Source organism: Crinia signifera, chromosome 2 (genome assembly GCF_055691185.1).
Source record: "Crinia signifera chromosome 2, ASM5569118v1, whole genome shotgun sequence".
Taxonomy (NCBI): domain Eukaryota; kingdom Metazoa; phylum Chordata; class Amphibia; order Anura; family Myobatrachidae; genus Crinia; species Crinia signifera.
Genome location: NC_139218.1, coordinates 173,177,494 through 173,198,734, shown reverse-complemented (window position 1 = coordinate 173,198,734; position 21,241 = coordinate 173,177,494). Strand labels below are relative to the sequence as shown.

General features: G+C 44.4%; 1 protein-coding gene and 1 non-coding gene across 2 annotated transcripts in view; one reads left to right on the top strand and one right to left on the bottom strand.

Moving 5' to 3' along the window:
- Nucleotides 1-21,241, bottom strand: part of ELAPOR1 (endosome-lysosome associated apoptosis and autophagy regulator 1) — a 514,464-nt gene that overhangs the window by 202,482 nt on the left and 290,741 nt on the right. The window contains exons 8-9 of the mRNA XM_083173204.1: nucleotides 5,434-5,522; nucleotides 5,171-5,348 (exon numbers count right to left, since the gene is read on the bottom strand). Of these exons, the coding sequence (XP_083029330.1) occupies nucleotides 5,171-5,348; nucleotides 5,434-5,522 (267 nt within the window). The remainder of the gene's footprint in view (nucleotides 1-5,170; nucleotides 5,349-5,433; nucleotides 5,523-21,241) is intronic.
- Nucleotides 14,564-14,670, top strand: LOC146061802 (U6 spliceosomal RNA). The gene has a single exon (XR_014471254.1). It is a non-coding gene; the product is annotated as a U6 spliceosomal RNA (small nuclear RNA).

Here is a 21,241-nt window from a genome sequence, read left to right as displayed (position 1 = left end):
AGAAACAATGAAGATCCTTATTATGCAGAGATATTCAAATTAAGAGTAAGAAAGTCTTTATATCCAGATCCTGAAAATAATCTCAAACGAGCTGGGAACATCATATAGAATTTTCTGTTAGACTTTACCAGAGAAGACCATACTGTTGTAAAAGATCTTCTGGTTTTAGTTCAACGGAAAAACCTTGGAAGATGAGGATGTTGTTATCATTCCAGACTACTGGGTTAATTTTCCTTGAAGCGGTCCAGATTGCTTGTCTGTGTAGATAGTTTAGAACCTTGAAGATCACAGCTCGCCGTTTTATCCGAGACTGGCGTTTGAAGGCTCCTACTCTGTTTACCCTCTCTATAACAATGTCCACACGGTTTCTATCTGTAGTAATTTGGGTAGCATGTTGCATACAATGTGTTCAAGCTGAGGGCCTTTCACCGATTCCGGTATCCCAGTTAGCCTTAAATTGTTACATATGTATCTATTTTCTATATTTTCCAAGCTATCCGACAGTCTTTTGTTGTCCAGCTCTAGTGTGTGAATTGTTTTCTGCATGCTATTGATACTCTCCGTGTTGGTTCCTATGTGAGTTTCGGCTGTAGTAATACGATCTGCTAGGTGGCTTATTTGTGAAGTGATATCAGAAACTGCTTTCTGCAACAAAGGTGCCATTACTGACTGTATGGCTTGCGTGAGTTCTCCGTAAGAAAATAAAGAAGAGCCCGAGCCCACAGAAGTATCTTCTGGGTCAGAATCAGTCCCTGGTGTTGGTTTTTTTGCCGCCGGCGTCCCCTGGGCTCCATCTGCCCCTGACTTCATGTTGTGGTCTCCTCTGCGTTTCTCCTGCCTTTGTGGTTGGGGTTGAGGTTGAGGAGAGGTCTTCTCATTAGTCGGAGGTCCCATGAATTTATCCATAGTACCAGGGATGTTGCGAGGGGAGCGGGATTTCTGCGTGTTGCCAACAGGATTGTTAAGGGGGGAGTGTATCCCAGTAGGAATATTAAGTCTGTTAAAGAAATACACTCTCTCTCGTGACCGGTGTAAATGTTTTCTCTGTGCTATATCAAGTGGATAACACCTTTCTCACAATTTAACTTTTTGCCTTCACTGATTCAGTGAAGTCAAGTGTGTCCTGCTGTTCAGTATTTAAAGCATATTAGATTCAGAATCAGTTAATAGATATTAGTAAGGCAGTGGGTAGTGAAAACACAATAGCTATTGCCAATTTTAGAGGTAAATAGAAATTTTATAAATGAAAGCCTGTATCTCAGCTTTTAAAAAGTTTAGGAAGCCTGTGGGTTCAGATCATCTCTCACCAATTGCAAGTTGGAGAGGATTGAGTTTTCGCTCTCTTTTATGTGCAGTCTGGGCTTTGTTTAGGCCCAGAAGATGGGGTCCCAGCTGCGGCTTTTGTTCAGCCTGAGTGTGGTTGTGGGTCACTTATAACCTCTGCGGCCACAGCAGTGTTAATAGCGGTCACCTTATTCCCAGGGACCGGGTAGGTGCCACTGTTAGGCGCTAGGTGCCAGGTGGGGAGCAGCTGCTAATACGTGCGGTCAGTTTGGGGGGGGAGTTGTAGCTGCAAGTGGTGTCTGGGCAGGGGATCCTCACGGGGCCAGCGGCGGTGGCTCAGCGTGTCCCTCCCAGGTGCGACGGTGAGAGCAGTGCCTAGTTAGTGTATTCCCAGCAGGGTTAGCGGAGTTTTGGTTTGTGTGGGTGTCGGAGCTGTGGAGATGCGCTGCCAACATCTCCATGCTTGAAGAGGAAGTCCCAGACTAATTTAATTAGCTTCTATGAGGAAGTCAGTAGGGGGCTGGATTTAGGGGAATCTGTTGATGTAATACTGCTTGATTTTGCTAAAGCTTTTGACACGGTGCCTCATAACAGGTTATTATTGACTCTAGGTAATTTGGGGTTAGAAGATAAAATTTGTATTTGGATTAAAAACTGGTTGCACAATCGGGGACAGAGCATGGTGGTAAATGGCATACATTTCTGCTTAGGTAAGGTCCAAAGTGGAGTACCGAAAGGTTCAATACTGGGACCCACCTTGTTTAATATATTCAATAATGATATTGGAAGTGACGTAGTGAGTAAAATTGCAATATTTGTGGACTACACAAAATTGAGTAAGGAAATTAACTCAGGAGAGGATGTGGAAACACTACAAAGTGACTTAAATAAAATGGAAAGGTAGGCGGAATGGTGAAAAATGCAGTTTAACTTTGATAAATGTAAAGTAATTCATTATGGGAACAAAAATGAACAAGCTACTTATAGGCTAAATGGAGTTATTATAGGGAATTCTGCTGTAGAGAAGGACTTGGGGGTCATCATAGATGAAAAATTAGGTAATAGTGCACACTGCTCAAGTGCAGCAGCAAAAGCAAACCGGACACTGGCATGCATTACAACGGGAATGGATTCAAGGGATGCCAATGTAATAATGCCTCTTTACAAGGCACTGGTGAGACCACACTTGGAATAATGTGTTCAGTTCTGGGCACCGCACCTTAAAAAGGACACAAATGAATTGGAACAGGTACAGATAAGAGTGACTAAGCTAGTAAAAGGTCTCGAATCACTAGAATACAAGATAGGTTAACCAGGCTGAATAAGTTTTCACTGGAGAAGCAGAGGCTAAGAGGTGATATGATTAGTACAGTATGTTCAAATACAGGATTGGGAATCATATGGGACTGGGAGATGATTTTTTCACTGACAGGCCTATACATAGGACACACAGTCATGTACTGAGGCTCGAGGAAAAGAAATTCCGTACTGAATTAAGAAGAGGATTCTTCACCATTAGAGCAGTAAAATTATGGAACTTATTGCCGGCGGGGGTGGTTACAGCAACTATTGATAATAAATTTAAATAAAAACTGGATATATTTTTGGTCACTAAGGGAATCCTATAGATATGACTTAGTCAAGTCAGTAGTTACAAGTCAAATGGGTTGAACTCGAAGGACTAACCTCTTTTTTCAGCCTTAATTACTATGTTACTATGTTACCTTCTTCCTTATAGGGATGTGGCCCGGGACTGGCTATTTGCCATCATTTCTGTTGGCAACTCTGCCCAGCAATGTAATATGAAAAAAAAAAGGTACTTGTGGAGTATCACGGCTCCCACGATGGCCATCGTATGAAAAAAAAATCGCATGCGATCGCATACTATTTTGCACTGAAAAGCATCCAAATGCATTGGAATTAGTATTAAACATGTTCAATGGCCCCCAACTGGCATTTTTGAGGCTGTACCACCCCCACTATCAACGCGAACCCGAAGCGTGGCGAGCGCAGCGGTACGCGTCCTACAACCTTTTCATACCCCCACTGTCCACGTCGGCGTGGAGTTGAGAATAGAAAGTGTGGCAAGCGCAGCGAGCCACCGAGCCCGAAGCGTGGCGAGCGCAGCGAGCCCCGCGAGGGGACGCGGATACCTTCACAGGTATCCTCGTCCCCTCACGGGCTTCACAGGTGTCCGCGTCCCCTCGTGGGGCTCGCCACGCTTCGGGCTCGGTGGCTCGCTGCGCTCGCCACACTTTCTATTCTCAACTCCACGCCGACGTGGATAGTGGGAGTATGAAAAGGTCATAGGACGCGTACCGCCGCCCCTCGCGGGCTTGCTGCGCTCGCCACGCTTCGGGTTCGCATTGATAGTGGGGGTGGTACAGCCTCAAAAATGCCAGTTGGGGGCCATTGAACATGTTTAAAACTAATTCCAATGCATTTGGATGCTTTTCAGTGCAAAATCGTATGCGATCGCATGCGATCAAATCGCATGCGATGCGATCGCATGCGATGCGATCGCATACGATTTTGTAAAAAAAACGGCCAAAATCGGTAAAAATCGCATCGCATCGCATGCCACTATATATGGCATGCGATGGCATGCGATGGGAGCCGTGATACTCCACAAGTACCAAAAAAAAAGATAAACACCAGTTTTTGTGCAACTATTTTACTTTGCTTATTGACTATGCAACATGTATTTCCCACATATACAGAAGATTTCCATGTTAGAAGGGAGTCATGTCAAGCTTTTCAGAAGTTCTTATTAGAAATGTATGAAATGGTGTATTCAATGTAGCCAAGACATCAATAAGCTTCCAGAATGAAACAGTGCAGGCAAATATGGGTGTTTCACAAGTACCATGAGGAGCCCTGTCATCTTGTGCCTAACCCCTATTTTGGCAACCCTGGAAGTCACAAAGTTTAAACTTTTATGGGTCCCATCAGAACAGTACTGATGTAGGATGTTTTTTGTTGCCTATAAAGGACTGAGAAAATAAACATTTTAACAAAGCTTAAATGGAGAGCAGGTTTTACACCGATCAAATAATTTTACTGTGTACTACTGTGTCATAAACAGGGCTTAAAGTGGTACTGGAATGGTGGTGGGACTCATTTTCCCTGCCACATAGCTGCCGCTGCCACCCCCCATACAATACATTTGTGCCCTACCACCCATACTTTATAAAAGAACAGTGTTCCCAAGGGGTGTGGTCACATAATTGCACCCCCAATTAATTCAAATTATGCCACAAAGTAGCCCAATCATAATCACATTACACCACACGTAGTGCTGCTGATTCATATTACACCACATAATAGTGCCCCTTATTCACATTATGATACACAGTAGTGCCCCTAATTCAAGTTACGCAACACACTATTACTCCTTATACATGTTATGACACTCATACACAATTTCCACAGTAGTAGTCGTACCTCTTACACATAATGCACACAGAGTTTTTCCGTTTGTACACATAATTCCCACAGCAGTAGTACCACTTACACAAAATGCCCACAGCAGTGCCCCTTATACACATATATGTCTCTGTCACTCCAGAAGCTCCATGCCTTGAGTTGCTCCAGCAGCTTCCCCTCTTTTCTGTGTCCCTCCAGCCCCCTGTCTCCATCATGCATATAGCCTGCTACTCTTAATGCCTCTTCTACACTTCAGCAGCAGTGACATTATAACATCAAATATTCCAGGACAGAATTTTCTGTTGGAAATACTGGTAAGGCCTGTGGTGGAGTTCCCCTTACCATTACAGGCTGTGGAATGAAGTCCCTCCCATACAAACTCTTTAACCCCTGGTAAAAAATAACCCCAATAAGTAGTTTCAGAATGAGGTCTTACTGTGAAATTATAACAAGGACTTACTAGTGCCATTTGAAAAAGTACCGTGAGGACATGGTTCACATGTACTGGAGTTTGTCTGATAGAAGCCTGGATTACAGGGTGGGCACTTCATTTTACCACCTGACATTGGCAGTTTCTTTGCTCCTTCCACACTGTTACTGCATATCTTAGGTTCAATCCATTTGTACATCAGTTGTGTCTACATGTGAAAAAATAGACAACATCTTTACTGTTTGTGTGTTTGTAAATGCTTTTTTCGATAGCAAAATTGCAGTTCATTTTACCTCTCCTTTGGCATCACACAGTGTGTGCGTGTAGAAATAATCCTTATCTGTGCATGGTGGACGAGGTATACAAGTGGAAGAGCCGGGAGCTAAAAACAGAAAAATGGAAACATGTTTTATATTAATATAATGGCTGAAACATACTACTCTAATCCCAGTTTGACTAAACATTAGTTAATAAAAAAAAATCCTGCTTGATAATAATAATTACATCATTATTTTACATATGTCCAGTACTCCCTCACCTCCCATATTTTCTTTATATATTGATGGAAATACTATCTGCTATAGTCCCAAGTGTATTGACTTGGCATAATACTTGACTACTCTTCTCCTTTGTCAAGGAGATATAATTCTTGTCACATATGTCCTCAACATCATATCATGCAGCAACCATTTTGTTCATCTAGAAGAAAAAATGTATTTACAGTCAGAACAGTCAAACTTTGGAACTCTCTTCCTGAAGAAGTGGTGTCGGCAGACACTATAAATACGTTTAAAATAAGGTTGGATAAACATTTATTGGTTAAAAACATCCACGGGTATGAATAAGTAACAATCTGTCTTTAAAATATCAGAACATACTATACAACAAGGGATTAGCTACTATAAACATAGGTTGAACTAGAATGGACGCAAGTCTTTATTCAGCCTCACCTACAGTACTATGTAACTTTGTAACCAACTTAACTAGCTTTCACTAGTTAACTATAATCAAGCACAGATGTTCTGAAATTTCAAAACAACATGATATGTTGCATAATGTTCAATTATTTTCCAGAATATCTGCACAGGTCTCAAAACTGAGCCCTAGTTTAATCAGTTCTTGACAGAAGTAATACACACTTCCAATATTATTTTGTTTATATTTGCCAGAAAGAACACACAGATAAAAATGATCAAATAGGGACTAGAGGTATATTCAATGTGACGTATCAGGGAGGTGGTAAGAGTAGTAGTGGGAGTGTTTATAGAAATGATCATAACATAAGTGATAGTAAGGGTTGTTGTCCGACACTGAGTTTTCACCGTGCGATGCGCGCTCCCGTGGGCATCTCATCACACAGTACAAAACGTATGTGCTGCACATACTATTTGTACTGCCCTCGGATCGCATACAAATCATATGCGATCCAACCCATAATGCGTGCGACCATCGCACCATGTACAGGCACCTTAAGGGGGGTATTTAGTCTGGGATTCTGACTGTTGGAACTGTTTCCAACAAAACACACTCACCTCCATAGGGTGTCTACTGAAGTGTCGTTATTTCCACTGTTGGAAATATCAACAGAGTTTTCATAAACCCCTAAAGACCCTTATCAACTCAGTGTAGCATTATTTGTTAGGAAGATACAGTCCCATACAATTATTTGCTGCTTGTCTATAAATGCGATTGTTTATGCCATACTTGCCGACGGGAGAAGCCCGAAGAGGAGTGAAAGGGGGGCGACAAGAGGCTACGTTGTGGAGGCGAAGCTGATATCACTAAGCCCCGCCCCCTGAACGACAGCAGCATCAATTTGCAGGTCCGTGGATGGTGAGTAGGGCTAAAATGACGCGAAATGATGCGAATTGCGTCATTTTAGCTCCACCCCCTCCCCGCAGACCCGCAAAATTCGGAGCTTTAAACCGCGGGGAAGAGGGGAGCCAGGGCTGAAGGGAAAATGCGAGAGACTTGCCCACCTTACCGGGGGGGCCGGGAGGGGGACCCGATTTGCGGGACCCTCCCGGCCATTCCGGGAGGTTAGGCAAGTCTGGTTTTTGCACAACAAACAATGTTACACGTTTGACTATGGAAACACTCCGTCGGAACATTTTTTATGCAGATAAAATCGCAATAACATACAATATATATGCATGCTATATTTCAGTTTATTCTAAAGCTACTTTACTTGTGCATCTAGTTAGTCCTCATGTGCATAACAGGCATGTAACTGTAAAAATAAATATACAATGCATGATCTATTTCGACAAATAAAAGTACAGTATATTTAGCATTTTTAAGGTTAGAAGGTTTATTTTTTTACAAATGTGCTCTACTTTTGTGCTTGCTCTAATTATGTTTGACTTTATAGAGCTATTTTGTGTGAGATTTTCTTAATCATCTCCCATTTCTTTCTGGCCTGCAACGGTTATACTATATATGTTGCATTCCAATTGGGCACTTCCTGGTCTAAAAATAGCCAAAAGTCATAGAAACATAGAATTTGACGGCAGATAAGAACCATTTGGCCCATCTAGTCTGCCCCTTCGGGCAATCTCAACCTTTTTAATCCTTATTTCTAAGGTCAGGTCACATCCGATTTGCATATTGAGCGTAAAAGTCGCCCCCATTACATTGGCTGAGTTCCGGAAAAAAGTTGGACATTCTAGTGTTGACGTTGGAGCGACTTATTCAGAGTTGTGAAAATCTTCTCATCTGTTCATGCTGGCATCTAATAAGAGTTGTAGATAAGCCAGGTGCCTAGTTAGGAGCAGCCATGGTTTTTATCTCATATTTCAAGGTAATCATATAAGTTGATAATATTAATTAAAAGGCATCAGAAATGGGACTGTTCGCCCTCGCTTTTACCTAGACAAGGGCACACGCCAAGGCTGTCCTTTATGTCCTCTTCTGTTTAATTTAGCCCTTGATCCTCTTCTACGTACCCTTTAAAACTGGTCAGCCTTTCAAGGCATTAAGATAGGAAGAAAATAAATAAAACTCTCAGCTTTCGCTGACTATATCATTCATATATATATATATATATATATATATATATAAACAGTGGCGTCACTAGGCAGGTGCGGGGGGTGCGGGCCGCACCGGGTGTCACCAGTCTCTGGGGAGACACCCAATTGCAGAGCTCTCATGACGGCAGTTCCAGTCTACAGAATAATGGCCGCCGCTGAGGACACTACAGATCAAAAATATTTGTGGTCACTACCTCCATCCACCAGCAGGTGTCGCTGCCTGTCCCAGGTCCTCAGCTCTGTGCTTCCTGTCAAAGTATGTCAGCCAGGGCGGGCAGGGTGATGGAGGAGCCGGTGCAGGATGGTTGGTGGCGGTGCACCATTCCACAGACGGCTTACAGGCAGGGCTGCTGCTCCGCGGCTGCAGCTAGCAGGGAGCAGCACCTGCCAGCCGAAAAAAGAAAGCCTTCCAGTGGGCGGCGGCAGCGGCTGAGGGGGTGACAAGATCAGCAGCCACAGACGAGGCTGAAGTTAGCCTCGTCAGCCACAGTGAGTTATATTAGCACACATATACTCCACAGCGCTTTACAAGGGCAGATTTATGAATGTGTATGTGTGGTTTGGGTCCGGGGAGGGATTCAGTACTGAATCCCGGCGGTCGGGATCCCGGCGTTGAGAATCCCGATGCCGGAATCCCGACAGCCGAAATCCCGACAAGGGGGGGACGTGGGGAGGGATGCATGTACAGTATATATATGTGTGTGTGTGTGTGTATATGTGTAGGGGGGTGCATATATAGTATGTGTGTGTGTGTGTGGGGGGGTTGTGTGCATATACATCATGTGTGTGTGGCTATATGGTATGTGTGTGTCTGGGGGTGCATATACAGTATATGTGTGTTTGATGGTGCATATACAGTATACTGTATGTGTGTTTGGGGGTGCATATACAGTATGTTTGTGGGGGGATGTGTGCATATACAGTATGTGTGTGGGGGATGTGTGCATATACAGTAAGTGTGTGTGTGGGGATGTGTGCATATACAGTATGTGTGTGGGGGGATGTGTGCATATACAGTGTATGTGTGTGTGGGGGGGTTGCGTGCATATACAGTATGTGTGTGTGGCGTGTGCATATACAGTATGTCTGTGTGGCGTGTGCATATACAGTATGTGTGCATATAGGACGTGTGTGTTTGAGGGTACATATACAATATGTGTTTGGGGGATGTGTGCATATACAGTATGTGTGTGGGGGGTGTGCTTATACTGTATGTGTGTGGATGTATGGTATGTGTGTTTGGGGGGGTGCATATACAGTATGTGTGTGTGTGGGGGGGGGGTGCATATACAGTAGGTGTGTGTGTGGAGGGTGCATACAGGGCCGTCTTTTCGTATGGGCTTAATGGGCACTTGCCCAGGGGCCCCAGGTGTATAAGGGCTATTCTGATAGCTGAGGATCCCCTTTTTCCAGGGATACCAGAATTTTGAAAATCGGCCCTGGGGAACTGGAGATATCCAACTTCAAAGCAGCAGTACAAATCTGACCTGTTAATTGCATTTCCCAGTCATATTTCTCAGGTTCTCTCTGACTTAGAGGTTTTTTGAGAGTATATTCCAAAAGCTGGGACTCTCCCCTTTCTGTCAACAATAGCGGCTTGTCTCTATCATGCCCAGAACCAGAGATATCAGCCTTCCAGCAGCTGGTCCCTGCTCCAGCTCCAAACGTCTGGTGTACAGTTTTATATTTTTGTCAATGGATTGCTCTGGCTCCTGATCTCTGATCCCTAAGTCCCAAGCACCTCCTGAAAGTTTGGACTCTAGGTTTTTATACTATTGAAGGCTAAGAAATCTATTTCCAGATAATGGCGATATCTGCAGTTAAGCTGCCCTTCCACCGGAAAATGACGAATATTAAGCCCACTCCATTATACAACCCTCCTCTGCCTATAAAACACCCCCTACCTCCCTGGAAGTAATTTACAAGGGACCCTTCATTCAGCTCAGTGCCCCCTTCCACACGTTAGTGTTCTCCCTCCCACCACCTGTGCAGTAAAGGAGTAATTAGCAGAAGTTACTGCTCCTGGTCCTACATGTTGAGTGGAATATAGAGCACCCCCTGCCACCCGTGGGACATCAAAGCTGCTGCTGATAGCACCCCCCACCTCTAGGAGGGGAGAATGGGTAAGGGCCCCAGTGTATTGCTTTGCCCAGGGGCCCACACTGCTGTTAAGACGGCCCTGGGTGCATATACAGTATGTTTGTGTGGGGGTGTGCATATACAGTATGTGTGTGTGGGGTGAGGGTTGTGTTCATATACAGTATGCTTGTGTGGGGTGTGAATATACAGTGTGTGTGTGTGTGTGTGTGTGAGGGTATGCATTGCCTAGCTCACTTTTTTCACTGTGTTCCGTCTCCTTGCTTCCTTGACCTCCACTGCCGTGTATGTGTTTGCCATACTGTTCCCAGGGAGAAATGTGTGCTTAAAGGGGGCAATGTGACAAATTAGCGCAGCCGCTGGAAGGTACCGGAGGTACATTGGGTCAGCGATGGAGGAACTCCATCCCACATTATGTAATTTAAGCCAGGTTAGTACACTACACTACACAAAAGGTGCTCAAACCGTCAGGGTTATCAGAAGCCATCCCTCCAGGCAGCCCAACCCAAACCATATACCACCCCACTCACAGCCTAACTCTAACCATACCTCCCCCTGCAGCTTATCCCTGACCATACTCAAACCTCCGCAGCCTAACTCTACCCATGCACACTTTTAAGTGTTCGATTAGAAAGAACAGTTATAGTATGTACAATTAGTTTCGAAATATGTATTATTAAATAGAAAAAGGAAAGTACTGACTGCGCACCCTCACAAGATCCCGCCCCCCAATAATGACTGCTTCGAAAAATTTCCCGGGCTGGTTATAGATCCCAATCCGCCCGACACTCCTGAGTCACGTGTGGTGGTGCGTGTACTCTGTGTCAATCACTGCCGGTGGCTCCCTCCCCCTCCTGATCTGGGGATTGGCCACCCGTTTATGGAGGAGGGACCCGGCTTGGGCGCGCAGGCTGAGTGAGCCTGTCACTCAATGGGGGGGGGGGCGCGGGTATTGAATCCGCGGCCAGCGCCATTTTATGTCACTGACAACTCTGACTTCAAGCAACTTGACTTCTTCTCCGTCCAGCCTCCTCCACCACCTCCTGTTCAAGTGAGCTCAGTGAGTTAGGACTGGAGGAGTCCTAACCAGCCTGCCTACTTCTTTTGTGTGGACTCAGAGACGGTGCAACACACAGCATGTATAATAATGTATGCTGGGATATTTTGGCACTGTGGGCCGGGGGGCATATATGGCACTGGGGTATATGTCTGGCACTGTGGGGGCATATCTGGCACTGTGGGGGCATACAGTATCTGTGTCTGGCACTATGGGGGCATATGTGTAATGGGCATCATGGTGTGGGGTGTAATGGGCAGCATTATGGTATGGGGAGTATTTTGTAATTACCATCACAGTGTGGAGTGTAATGGGCATCATGGTGTGCTGCTTATTGTGTAATTGGCATCACGCTGTGTCCCGTAATGGGTATCATGGTGTTCAGTGTAATAGGCATCACGGTGTGCGGCGTATTGTGTAATTGGCATCATGGTGTGTGGCGTCATGGGCATCATGGTGTGCAGTGTAATGGGCATCACGGTGTGCGACATATTGTGTAATTGACATTACGGTGTGCGGCGTAATGGGCATCAGGGTGTGTGCTGTAATGGGCATCACAGTGTGTATCTTATTGTGTAATTGGCATCATGGTGTGCGGCATAATGTGCAATTGGCATTACAGATAAACAGTGTTTAATGATTTAAGTAGCCTGTAAAAATGCAGGGAAGAACTAAGCTGGACTGATCAATCAATTAAATTATACAGCACTTATATAATACTGGAAGATTGGAATAGGTGCGCTGACACAATCTGCAAGTACAAAAGTACTTCACGGTACAGACCACGCCCCCTTCTGATAGGCCACACCTCCGGCACGCACAAGCATCCCATCTCCAGCTTTCGTGAAAATTGGGGGGGGGGGGGGTGACACCATGAGTTACTACACTGGGTGACACCAACCCTTGTGAAGCCACTATATATATATATATATATATATACATACACAGATATTTTAATAAAATATACCAATTTGGTTCCATCTTGGGTTTCAGTAACCTGGACAAATCTACCACAATGCTACTTAAAAGATGGACTATTGCTTTTAGGTTGGTCAAATTTCCACTGAAATGGGTTAATGACTTTATCCCTTATTTGGGAATTAAAGTTACCAGACAAATTGATACCCTATGGGGGTTATCCTGGTTCATTTGCTCGGATGGGAATTTGCATCCTTGCGAGTGAACCAGATTCTGCCTTGCGAATGGTGGTATGCCAGCCCACCATTCACAAGGCGCATACATTTTCACCGGCTGGCATGCCACTGGGACCCTCCTACATCTTTCAATGGTCAATGGTCACCAACCATCAAAAGATGTGGAAGGTGCATGCATATGTAAGGTTGCTCTAAGCAGCCTTACATATGCCTGTACGCTTGGGGTAGGGGTTTGAGTGGGCAGGCAGCTGACATCCGGTCCATCATGGCCACATTAGCATGAAAACGCCCAGCATTCCCATATGCTGGGCGTTTTCATTAGCATGAAAATGCCCAGCATTCCCGCTGGGCGGCCGCAAGGTTGGTCGCGTGCACCCATGTAAATGTAAATGTACAGAAATGCTCGTTAGAAACAAACAAAAAAAACATAAAAAAATTGCACACTGCACTAAGATTACGCCCATTAAACATGATCATTCTTTGCTATGCCAATTATATATCCTGTTGTAATGACAATTACACATTATGGCACACACTGTAATGCCTCTTACATATTATACCACACACTACAATACCCATTACACATGATGGTACACACCAAAAGTTCTCAGCGGCATGCCAGAGTAGTGGGGGGCAGCATAAGGGCACACAGTGCCACACACAAAAAGGGCAAGGTGCATTTTGAGAGTTTTAAAATGGGCAGGGTGTGGCACCCTGCAAAAGAAGCTTAGATGGGAACACTACCCACTTCAAACGTTCCCTTTACTATAAACAAAAGCGGATTTACAATTAATGAACATGATACTTCACAAGGTTTTTTGGAATGGCAAGCGGGCTAGGGTAGGCATGTGCAAATTAGTCCAACCAAAATTGAACAGGGGTATAGGCTATCTAGCCATCCCAGTTTATAACCATGCAGCTATGTAGTATGGATGGATGAAGTCCAGAAGCGAGCTGTGAGGCAAGAATCTTTTTTAGCACACAATAGATATACAACGTACGACAGGCCAGGTAGTTACATGGCACAATTAGCCAGAGAGGAAAAAAAAAATCTAATAATATTATTCAATTGTATTAGTGGGGATGGGAGAGTGGCATAAACTACACCAGAAATTGTGAATGCTTTCTTGAAGTACTTCAAGGAGCTATAAACATGTACATCCGTAGGTACAGCGGGTGAGATAGAATTTTTTTTTTTATGAAAATAGAGTTACCTAGTCTAGAGGAGGGGGATATTTAGGAATGGCCTATCTCAGAAGAAGAGTTTAGACATGCTATTAATACCTCCCCGGGAGGGAAAGCGCCTGGGTGCGATGGGTTACCATCTGAGATTTATAAGAAATTCTGTCGTAAAATGGCCCCCAAAATCACAGAGATGTTCAATAGGAGTATGCAGAATGGGAAAATTCCACAATTAATGGGTGAGGCTATAATTGTGTTGATCTTAAAAGAGGATAAAGATCTAAGCTCATTAGAAGCATATAGACCGATCTCGTTGATCAACACAGATGCCAAAATACTGGCCAAAGTGCTAGCAAATAGACTGGAGGGGGTTGCATCCAAACTTATTCATGAGGATCAAACGGGATTTCAGAGAGACAAAAGCACGGCAATAAATATTAGAAGGTTTTATGAGAATACAAAAATTGAACAACAACAGGGGGGTGAACCCACCATTCTATATTCTATATGCAGATGATATGTTGATCTATATGGCCGATCTAGAGGTAGAAATGCCAATTATATTGTCAAACCTAGAAGAATTTGTGAAAAAATCCGGGATAAGGATCAATTGGAACAAATCCATTATAATACCCTTTAGAGGGGAATATCCCCAAAATATTGTACAAGAAAGAGCATTAAAATGGGTGGATAGTATTAAATACCTTGGGATACGTATATCAAATAACGCGGAAAACGTTGTTGGTACCAAGGGAAAACAAAGACCTGGGTCAAACTACCTCTATCTATAACAGGTAGAATTAACTTGATAAAAATGGTGGTCCTGCCCAAAATGCTATATATATTTCAACAATCTCCTATACATATCCCAGGTAAGGTATTTAAGAAAATAGATAGTATAAAATCATCAAGGGTAAAAATAGATACACTAAAATTGGAACGATACAGAGAAGATTAGCATGGCCCCTGCGCAAGGATGACATGCAAATTTATGAAGCGTTCCATATTTGTCCCCGAAAACTCACCTCTTCAAGCAAGCCTATCATATTTAAGTTCTACACGCATAACCCTCTGAGGCACTTATGTATTATATAGCTTCCCTTCTGGACTTGTAACTTGGTGGGACTGCTACGCTATTACTGATGCCTGTCCTTATGTTTCCCTCCTATATCCCTATAGATTGTAAGCTTGCAGCAGGGCCCTCTAACCTCCAAGTCTGTATGTGGTTACCCAGTTTGTTTTATCACTGTCTACCATTGTAAAACGCAACAGAATCTGCTGCGCTATACAAGAAACTGTAAATAAATAAATTAGAAATAAGAGACAAAGGGCCTACCACACTTTAAATTAGGTGGTCAGATGTGAGGGGGGTATGCAGAGCTGGGGGTGTGGCACTGATATTGGTGCAGGGCTTTTGGGGGGTGCAGAGGTAAGATAAATCAATTAAGCTGTTGAATTTAGGAGTGTAAGAGACAGGCAGTTATTTGGTTGTCCTTGTGGAGGTAAAGTCTGTGGGGTTCAGGTGTGTCAGGGGGTATAGATGTACATAGGGGATCTTTGTGTATAAACAGAGCAGCAAAAGTTTGTGACACTGATGTGGGGTGTGCAGGGTCATGAGTGCCAGTCTGAGAACTAGTGTTGGCTAGGAACAGTCAGTAGTATGTGGCCTTAGAGAGGCAATGCACAGTGGCCTATGTGTTGCTGCCCCCCATTACAGTCACTGCACCCTGTGTGTCACCCCCTTAAGGTCCCCTTTTCCCTGTGTGTTGCCAGAATAGAGTCCCCTATTTAATTAGAATCCCAACTGAATCCCAATCCCAGTAAAATATGAAGAGAAAAGCATAAACATTTGGAATTTATATGTTGATATTTTTCATGTTTTTTTTTAAAGGCAACAAAGTATTTTGACCTAAGTTAAAGTATAAACAATTCTGTTTGGTAAATAAAAAATATTTTTTGCATTTTGCACAAAACAGTGATGTTATACGAACATTTTCATCAAATATTTATTTATTTAAAAAATCCAATGATTATTACAGTGAAATTTTACATTTCTGAGTTAAAAAAATAAATTGAAAAAAGCGATGAAATTCCATAGACAAAAAACCTTACGGTTTTACATGTCCCATTAAGGCTTCTTACATATGATCTGACATTTCAGAAACCTGTTGTAACTCTTCCACACATACTCCAAAAAGCAATGAAATTCCGATCATTAAGGCTGGCGCCTTAATGGACATGTTCCTTGGGCAATACAGATATGGTACGCCATCACAGCCTGTGGGTAAGTGCAGATTCAGCACTCTCACAGAGTGAGATTGCTGTCACTCACACAATGGTGGAGCTGCTAATTCACAAATTTGTGTGCAAAGGGTGAAGCGGTAGACAAAGCTGCTCAGATTAGGTAATAGTGGTGTTGATTGGAGGGAGGAGACAGAGCAGTGTGGATGGGGGGACAGAGATATGTGGATAGGGGGAAGACTCAGCAACACTAATCGGGGGACAAAGCAACACAGACAGGTGGAAAACAGTGGTGCAGACGGGGGAAGGTAAGACATAGTGATGCCGTGGGGGGGGGGGGGGGGGGGGGCACCGAGTGCACAGATAGGGTAAAGAGAATGGTGCAAATGGGAAAAAGACAGTAGCACAGATGGTGGAGAGATAGAGTGGTGTGGATGGTTGGACAGTGCTGTGTGGATGAGGGGAACAGAGCAGCACAGAAGGCATTAAACAGTGGCATGTATGGGGGGCAGAGTAGCATGGAGTGGTTAAGTATTTCTACCTACCCTTGGGAGTGGCAGCTTGGCCTAATCCTTGTGGGGTTGGCTAGGGCTAACACCCCACCACCGCCTCCCCGGGCCATAGCCCTAACAGTGACCTCAATACTTACCTTGCCGGCAATGTCAGCTGAATGAATGGGGTAAGAGTGGTGAAGATAGGGTTGAGATTATGCAGAAGGGAGACGGGTAGATTTATGATGTGGTGAAGTGGGGCATATGAGCTAACTGCCTGCTCTAAAGCAGGGGATAGTGCTTGCTCTGATGTATCAAACCCGCGATGCAGGTGATTATTGTGCAGCGGTATGGGGGTGGAGGGCTAACGGCTATCCGTTATTAGTTACAGAGCTCCAGGCTCATACCTTATTTATGAATCTTGCCACTTGCCACGCGCTCCTTCTTTGTAGTTTAAGCTGTTTTGAAAAAAGCCAGAATAGATGGCTGAAACGTCAACCTTGAAAGAGGCTACGTGTTGATTTATTTTACCACGAGACCCCAGTGCAGCGCACATCCAGGACAGTATACTTTGGTGTCACTGAGACACCTTCCAGCGAAGGAACGGGGCACTTTCAAGTCAACAAGGAGCTGAGTGCCAGCAACCTCTTGTTTCGTTCAGACGGGGTACCTGGAGGAGTGGGGACCCCCCAATAAAGGGGTCCCCCCCAGGCTACCGCACTGACAGCGGGGACAACCGGCTTCCTCCGATGCAGCTAACAGCTTCTGTCACGCTGTCCCAGCGCAACAGAGGCTGAGAGCATCTTCGGCTTATGCGTCTCCATGGAGACGCATAGCTCAGCCAATCAGCGCTGAGCTATGCGTCTCCATGGAGATGCATCTCCCAATCATGCTCTCAGCCTGAAGCTGTTAGCTGCATCGGAGAAAGCCGGTTGTCTCCGCTGTCAGTGCGGGGGTAGCCGGCTCTGCAGAATGGAGACCAGCGCTGGATCCTGGATCGGTGAGTATATTGTTGTAAAAGTGAGATGTGTGTGTGTGTATGTAATAAAGTTTTACTTTTCTGTGTGTGTGTTTTCTTTTAACATTCTTTTTACAGGTGGACTACAAGTCCCAGCGGGGCCATTAATGCCCCGCATGCTGGGACTTGTGGTTCTCCAAGTCCCAGCCTGCGGGGGAGGTCTGCTGGTACTTGTAGTTCTCCTGTATAAAGCAATGTTAGGATTAAAAGATTTAACCCCATCAGGCCGGCATCCACTGGCCAGGGATGCCGGTGACAGCCCCGGGCTTCAGCCCTGGACAGGTGAAGCCTGGGGGGGGACCTCTTTATTGGGGGGGTCCCCACTCCTCCAGGTACCCCGTCCAAGGCTGACCAGCCACGGTGCTCATGGTACAGCCGGGGGAACTTATGTAAAAAGTGTCCCCCGGCTGTGGCATGACACTGCGGGCTGTTGGAGCCGGGTGCTGGTTTCAGAAATACAGGGGACCCCTACGCTTTTTGTCCCCCGTATTTTTGGAACCAGGTCCGGCTCAATGAGCCCGGGGCTGGTTATGCTCAGGAGGGGGGACCCCACGCAATTTAAAAAAATAAATAAAAAATAACAAATTTTTTACCACAAAACCATGCACAGATCTCAATGATCTGTGCAGGGTTTTGGCCAACTCACATATCAGAACCTGGCCAACTTGCATATCAGAGTCTGATTTTTTGGTGAATTTAAGACACATTTCTCAAATTCGCATCTCATTAAATATGCGATTTGTATACTTTTCAATGGGAAAACATCTGGATGCGAGTTCAGGCGTGAGTTAAAATTGCACTTTGTAATAGTGCGATTTCACGGCAAAATCTGCGATTTTGCCGTTTTTTGCATCTCATTAAATATGCGAAAACGGGATTTCGGCCGTTTTTTGCGAAAATGTCGCCAAATAACACAAATCTCATCCCATAGAATGTCACCCTTAGTGTTCACTCCAGGGCATAGTGCTGTGTGCACCGCTGACCTGCTTCAGTTGAAAAAAGAATCCAACACTCCATGTCTAGGTGCAAGGGTGCAGCTGCTATGGGCCCCCCGTGGATCACGGCAAACGGCGCCCGCACCCCTCTGCCCCGTGCCATGGAGCGGGTTGGCGGCAGCCGCATCCAAACCCCCCCCCCCACCTTGGAACTGGTCAGAGCGGGAGCGGAGGGGGATATTTCGCCTGGGGGGCTGACAGGGCTTGCACCGGCCCTGTGCATGAGCAACTCAGTGGCCGACTGTGCTTTCATTATTATTACGGTTTTACTGTACTTACTGAACATTTTTGTTTAACACAGTGCCACTGTCTGGCCTTGAACATACAAGTTTTTACAAATTACAGCAACACAGTGTCTCATTGCACTTATACTATTAATTTGGTGCCACAAGATCTACTGAGCATTAATATTTAACACAGTGCTAATGCCTGGCCCAGAACACACACACACGTTTTAGGGGGGGAAATTTCACAACACACTGTCCTAAATGGCCTTTTTTTTTTTAATAAAATACAGTGCTCCTTTGAAAAGAAGAAGTCTTGGTCAATAAAGCATCTGAGTGGCCATCTCTAATAGTGGATATGTGATATATACATTTAAATTTTTTGTCATATTGGCCAACAGCCTACACGTCTTGTTTCCCTAGTGAAAATATTTTGACTAGTATAGTCTAGTTTTAAGAGTCATCAAAAAACTATCCAATGTCTAATGGGAAATAGTGTAGGCATTATATGATTCTTCAGAAGGATTCGAGATATATTTTGCTAGGGCTGCCTGCAATAAATGCTGCAGGTCCTTATATTGAGAGATAATCTCTTTGTTCCGGTGTGTAAAATATGACATGCTATGGCCTCTCATCAGCGCCTTAGACGTCTCCCAAAACAATACAGAATTATCCCAGTGTTCTAGGTTATCATCCATATATTCTGTCCATTTCAGATTGAGGAATGTTTTAAATTCATCAGACTGATATAAATATGAAGGGAAAACGCCACATAAAAGTGTGCATTCCCATCAAGCTAGCCTTGAGTGTTATAGAAACTGGGGCATGAGCAGATATGAGAGCAGGGGAGCAGAGAGCAATAAATAGTTAATGCATGAGAAAAATCTATAGACTGCCGATTGGAACGTATAGGCTCTGTCAGTAGGGTTGAAAAGTCGCCAAGGATCCACTAAAGAGTGTTCCTCTAGTAAGTGTGAAATGAGATTCCAGTGATGACCAGTTGGGTCGGAGACTGTATTAAAATCCCTTGACACAATTATTTCATACTTAGATCTGTTGAGTAAAAGTTGGGATATGGGGCGGAATGCACTATCATCCACAGCCCCTCTCCGCAGCACATCACCGTCTACCATGTAGATACCACATAGATAATTATCGCATATGCAACATATGTGATAATTATTGCAAAGGGCAGTTCTTGCGATGAGTTGCCCTATGCCCGGCAATGTGGCAGTGGGTCGCCAGCAGCTCCCCCTCCTCCCTTACCTGGCTGGCTGCTGCTGCAGGAACCAGGGACTCTGCCTCCTCCTCCTTTCACCCGGAAGAGGATGTAGGGGCTAGGGAGGAGAAGGTCACTGTTCTGGGCAGAACAGCACTATGCTGCCCAGACTCAAGTGAAGATTGGTGGCTCACATTGTTGCGGGGCGACTGGGGTTGGTTTGGGCGGTATGGGGTGCGGTAAGCTTTTGCTGGTAATAACCCCCATCGCGTAACCTGGTGTTTGGGTTTTAGTGCATTTCAAAATGCGGTAAAAACCCAGATAACGGGGTTTTTAACGCATTTTTGCATTAGTGCATCCCACCTATGGTCTGATAAAAGGCTTGTTGGTCAGTATAAGAAGCGTGTAAATTAACCAAGGTATATTATTTTGTTTCAGAAATCTGAACATCCAGCAGCAGGTACCAGCCTTCTGGGTCCGCAGCAGTAATAATAAAAGAATATGGTAGCTGTTTGTCAAAGAGTATCGATACTCCATGACATTTAGAGTGGTAACATGCAGATGTGCAGTCGCTAATCCAGCCATCACGTACTGTAGAGTCATATCACTGCTTCCAGTGAGTCTGCTGGAGAAAAACCAATAATATATGTTTTTTAAAGAGAGGAAGTTCTTTTTTGTATTCAAACCCCATACGTTCTATGACATAATTTTGAATCAGTGCTTTTAAGGTTTATTTTTAGGGCATACATGCCTACCCTCCTGCATTCTGCAGGAGACTCCCTGAAATAGCAGCAATCTCCCTCTCTCCCTCATTAGTCTACCAATCTCCCTCATTTCACCTAGCCCACATTACACTGTTACATTTTTTAGGTAAAAACTGAATTAGAGACAGATATTTACATTGAATCATCAGCGCCATTTCCCAGTAGCTCTTAATAACTGCTTTGGGGCTCATCTACATTTGGATATAAGTCATTTTAAAATATTCCTCTTAGATGTAGCAGTACACACCCACACTTCTAGGTGCCACGTTCACAATCTCTTTTCACAATCTCTCCTTATATGCAACTAGACATGCCCTTTGGGTAGAGCCTGACATGCCCCCTCAATGTGGCACTGTGCAAAATTCTCCTGCCAACTATAATCTCCCTGAAATTAGTTTTCAAAAGTAGGCAAGTATGTTTGCCCATCCCATCTACATCAGTTCTCCTCCATGAAATGGTACCCTACTCACCATGGGAGGGATATAACTCAAAACACGCAAGATTCAAATGTCTAAAATATTATGTTTTGCCTAGTTTCTGGGTTTAAGCCTGGCAGGAAGAACTGGATTACGACTCTGATCCCCTAGGTAAAATGAAACTCAGGTTTGTTCGGTTTCAAGAAAACTGATC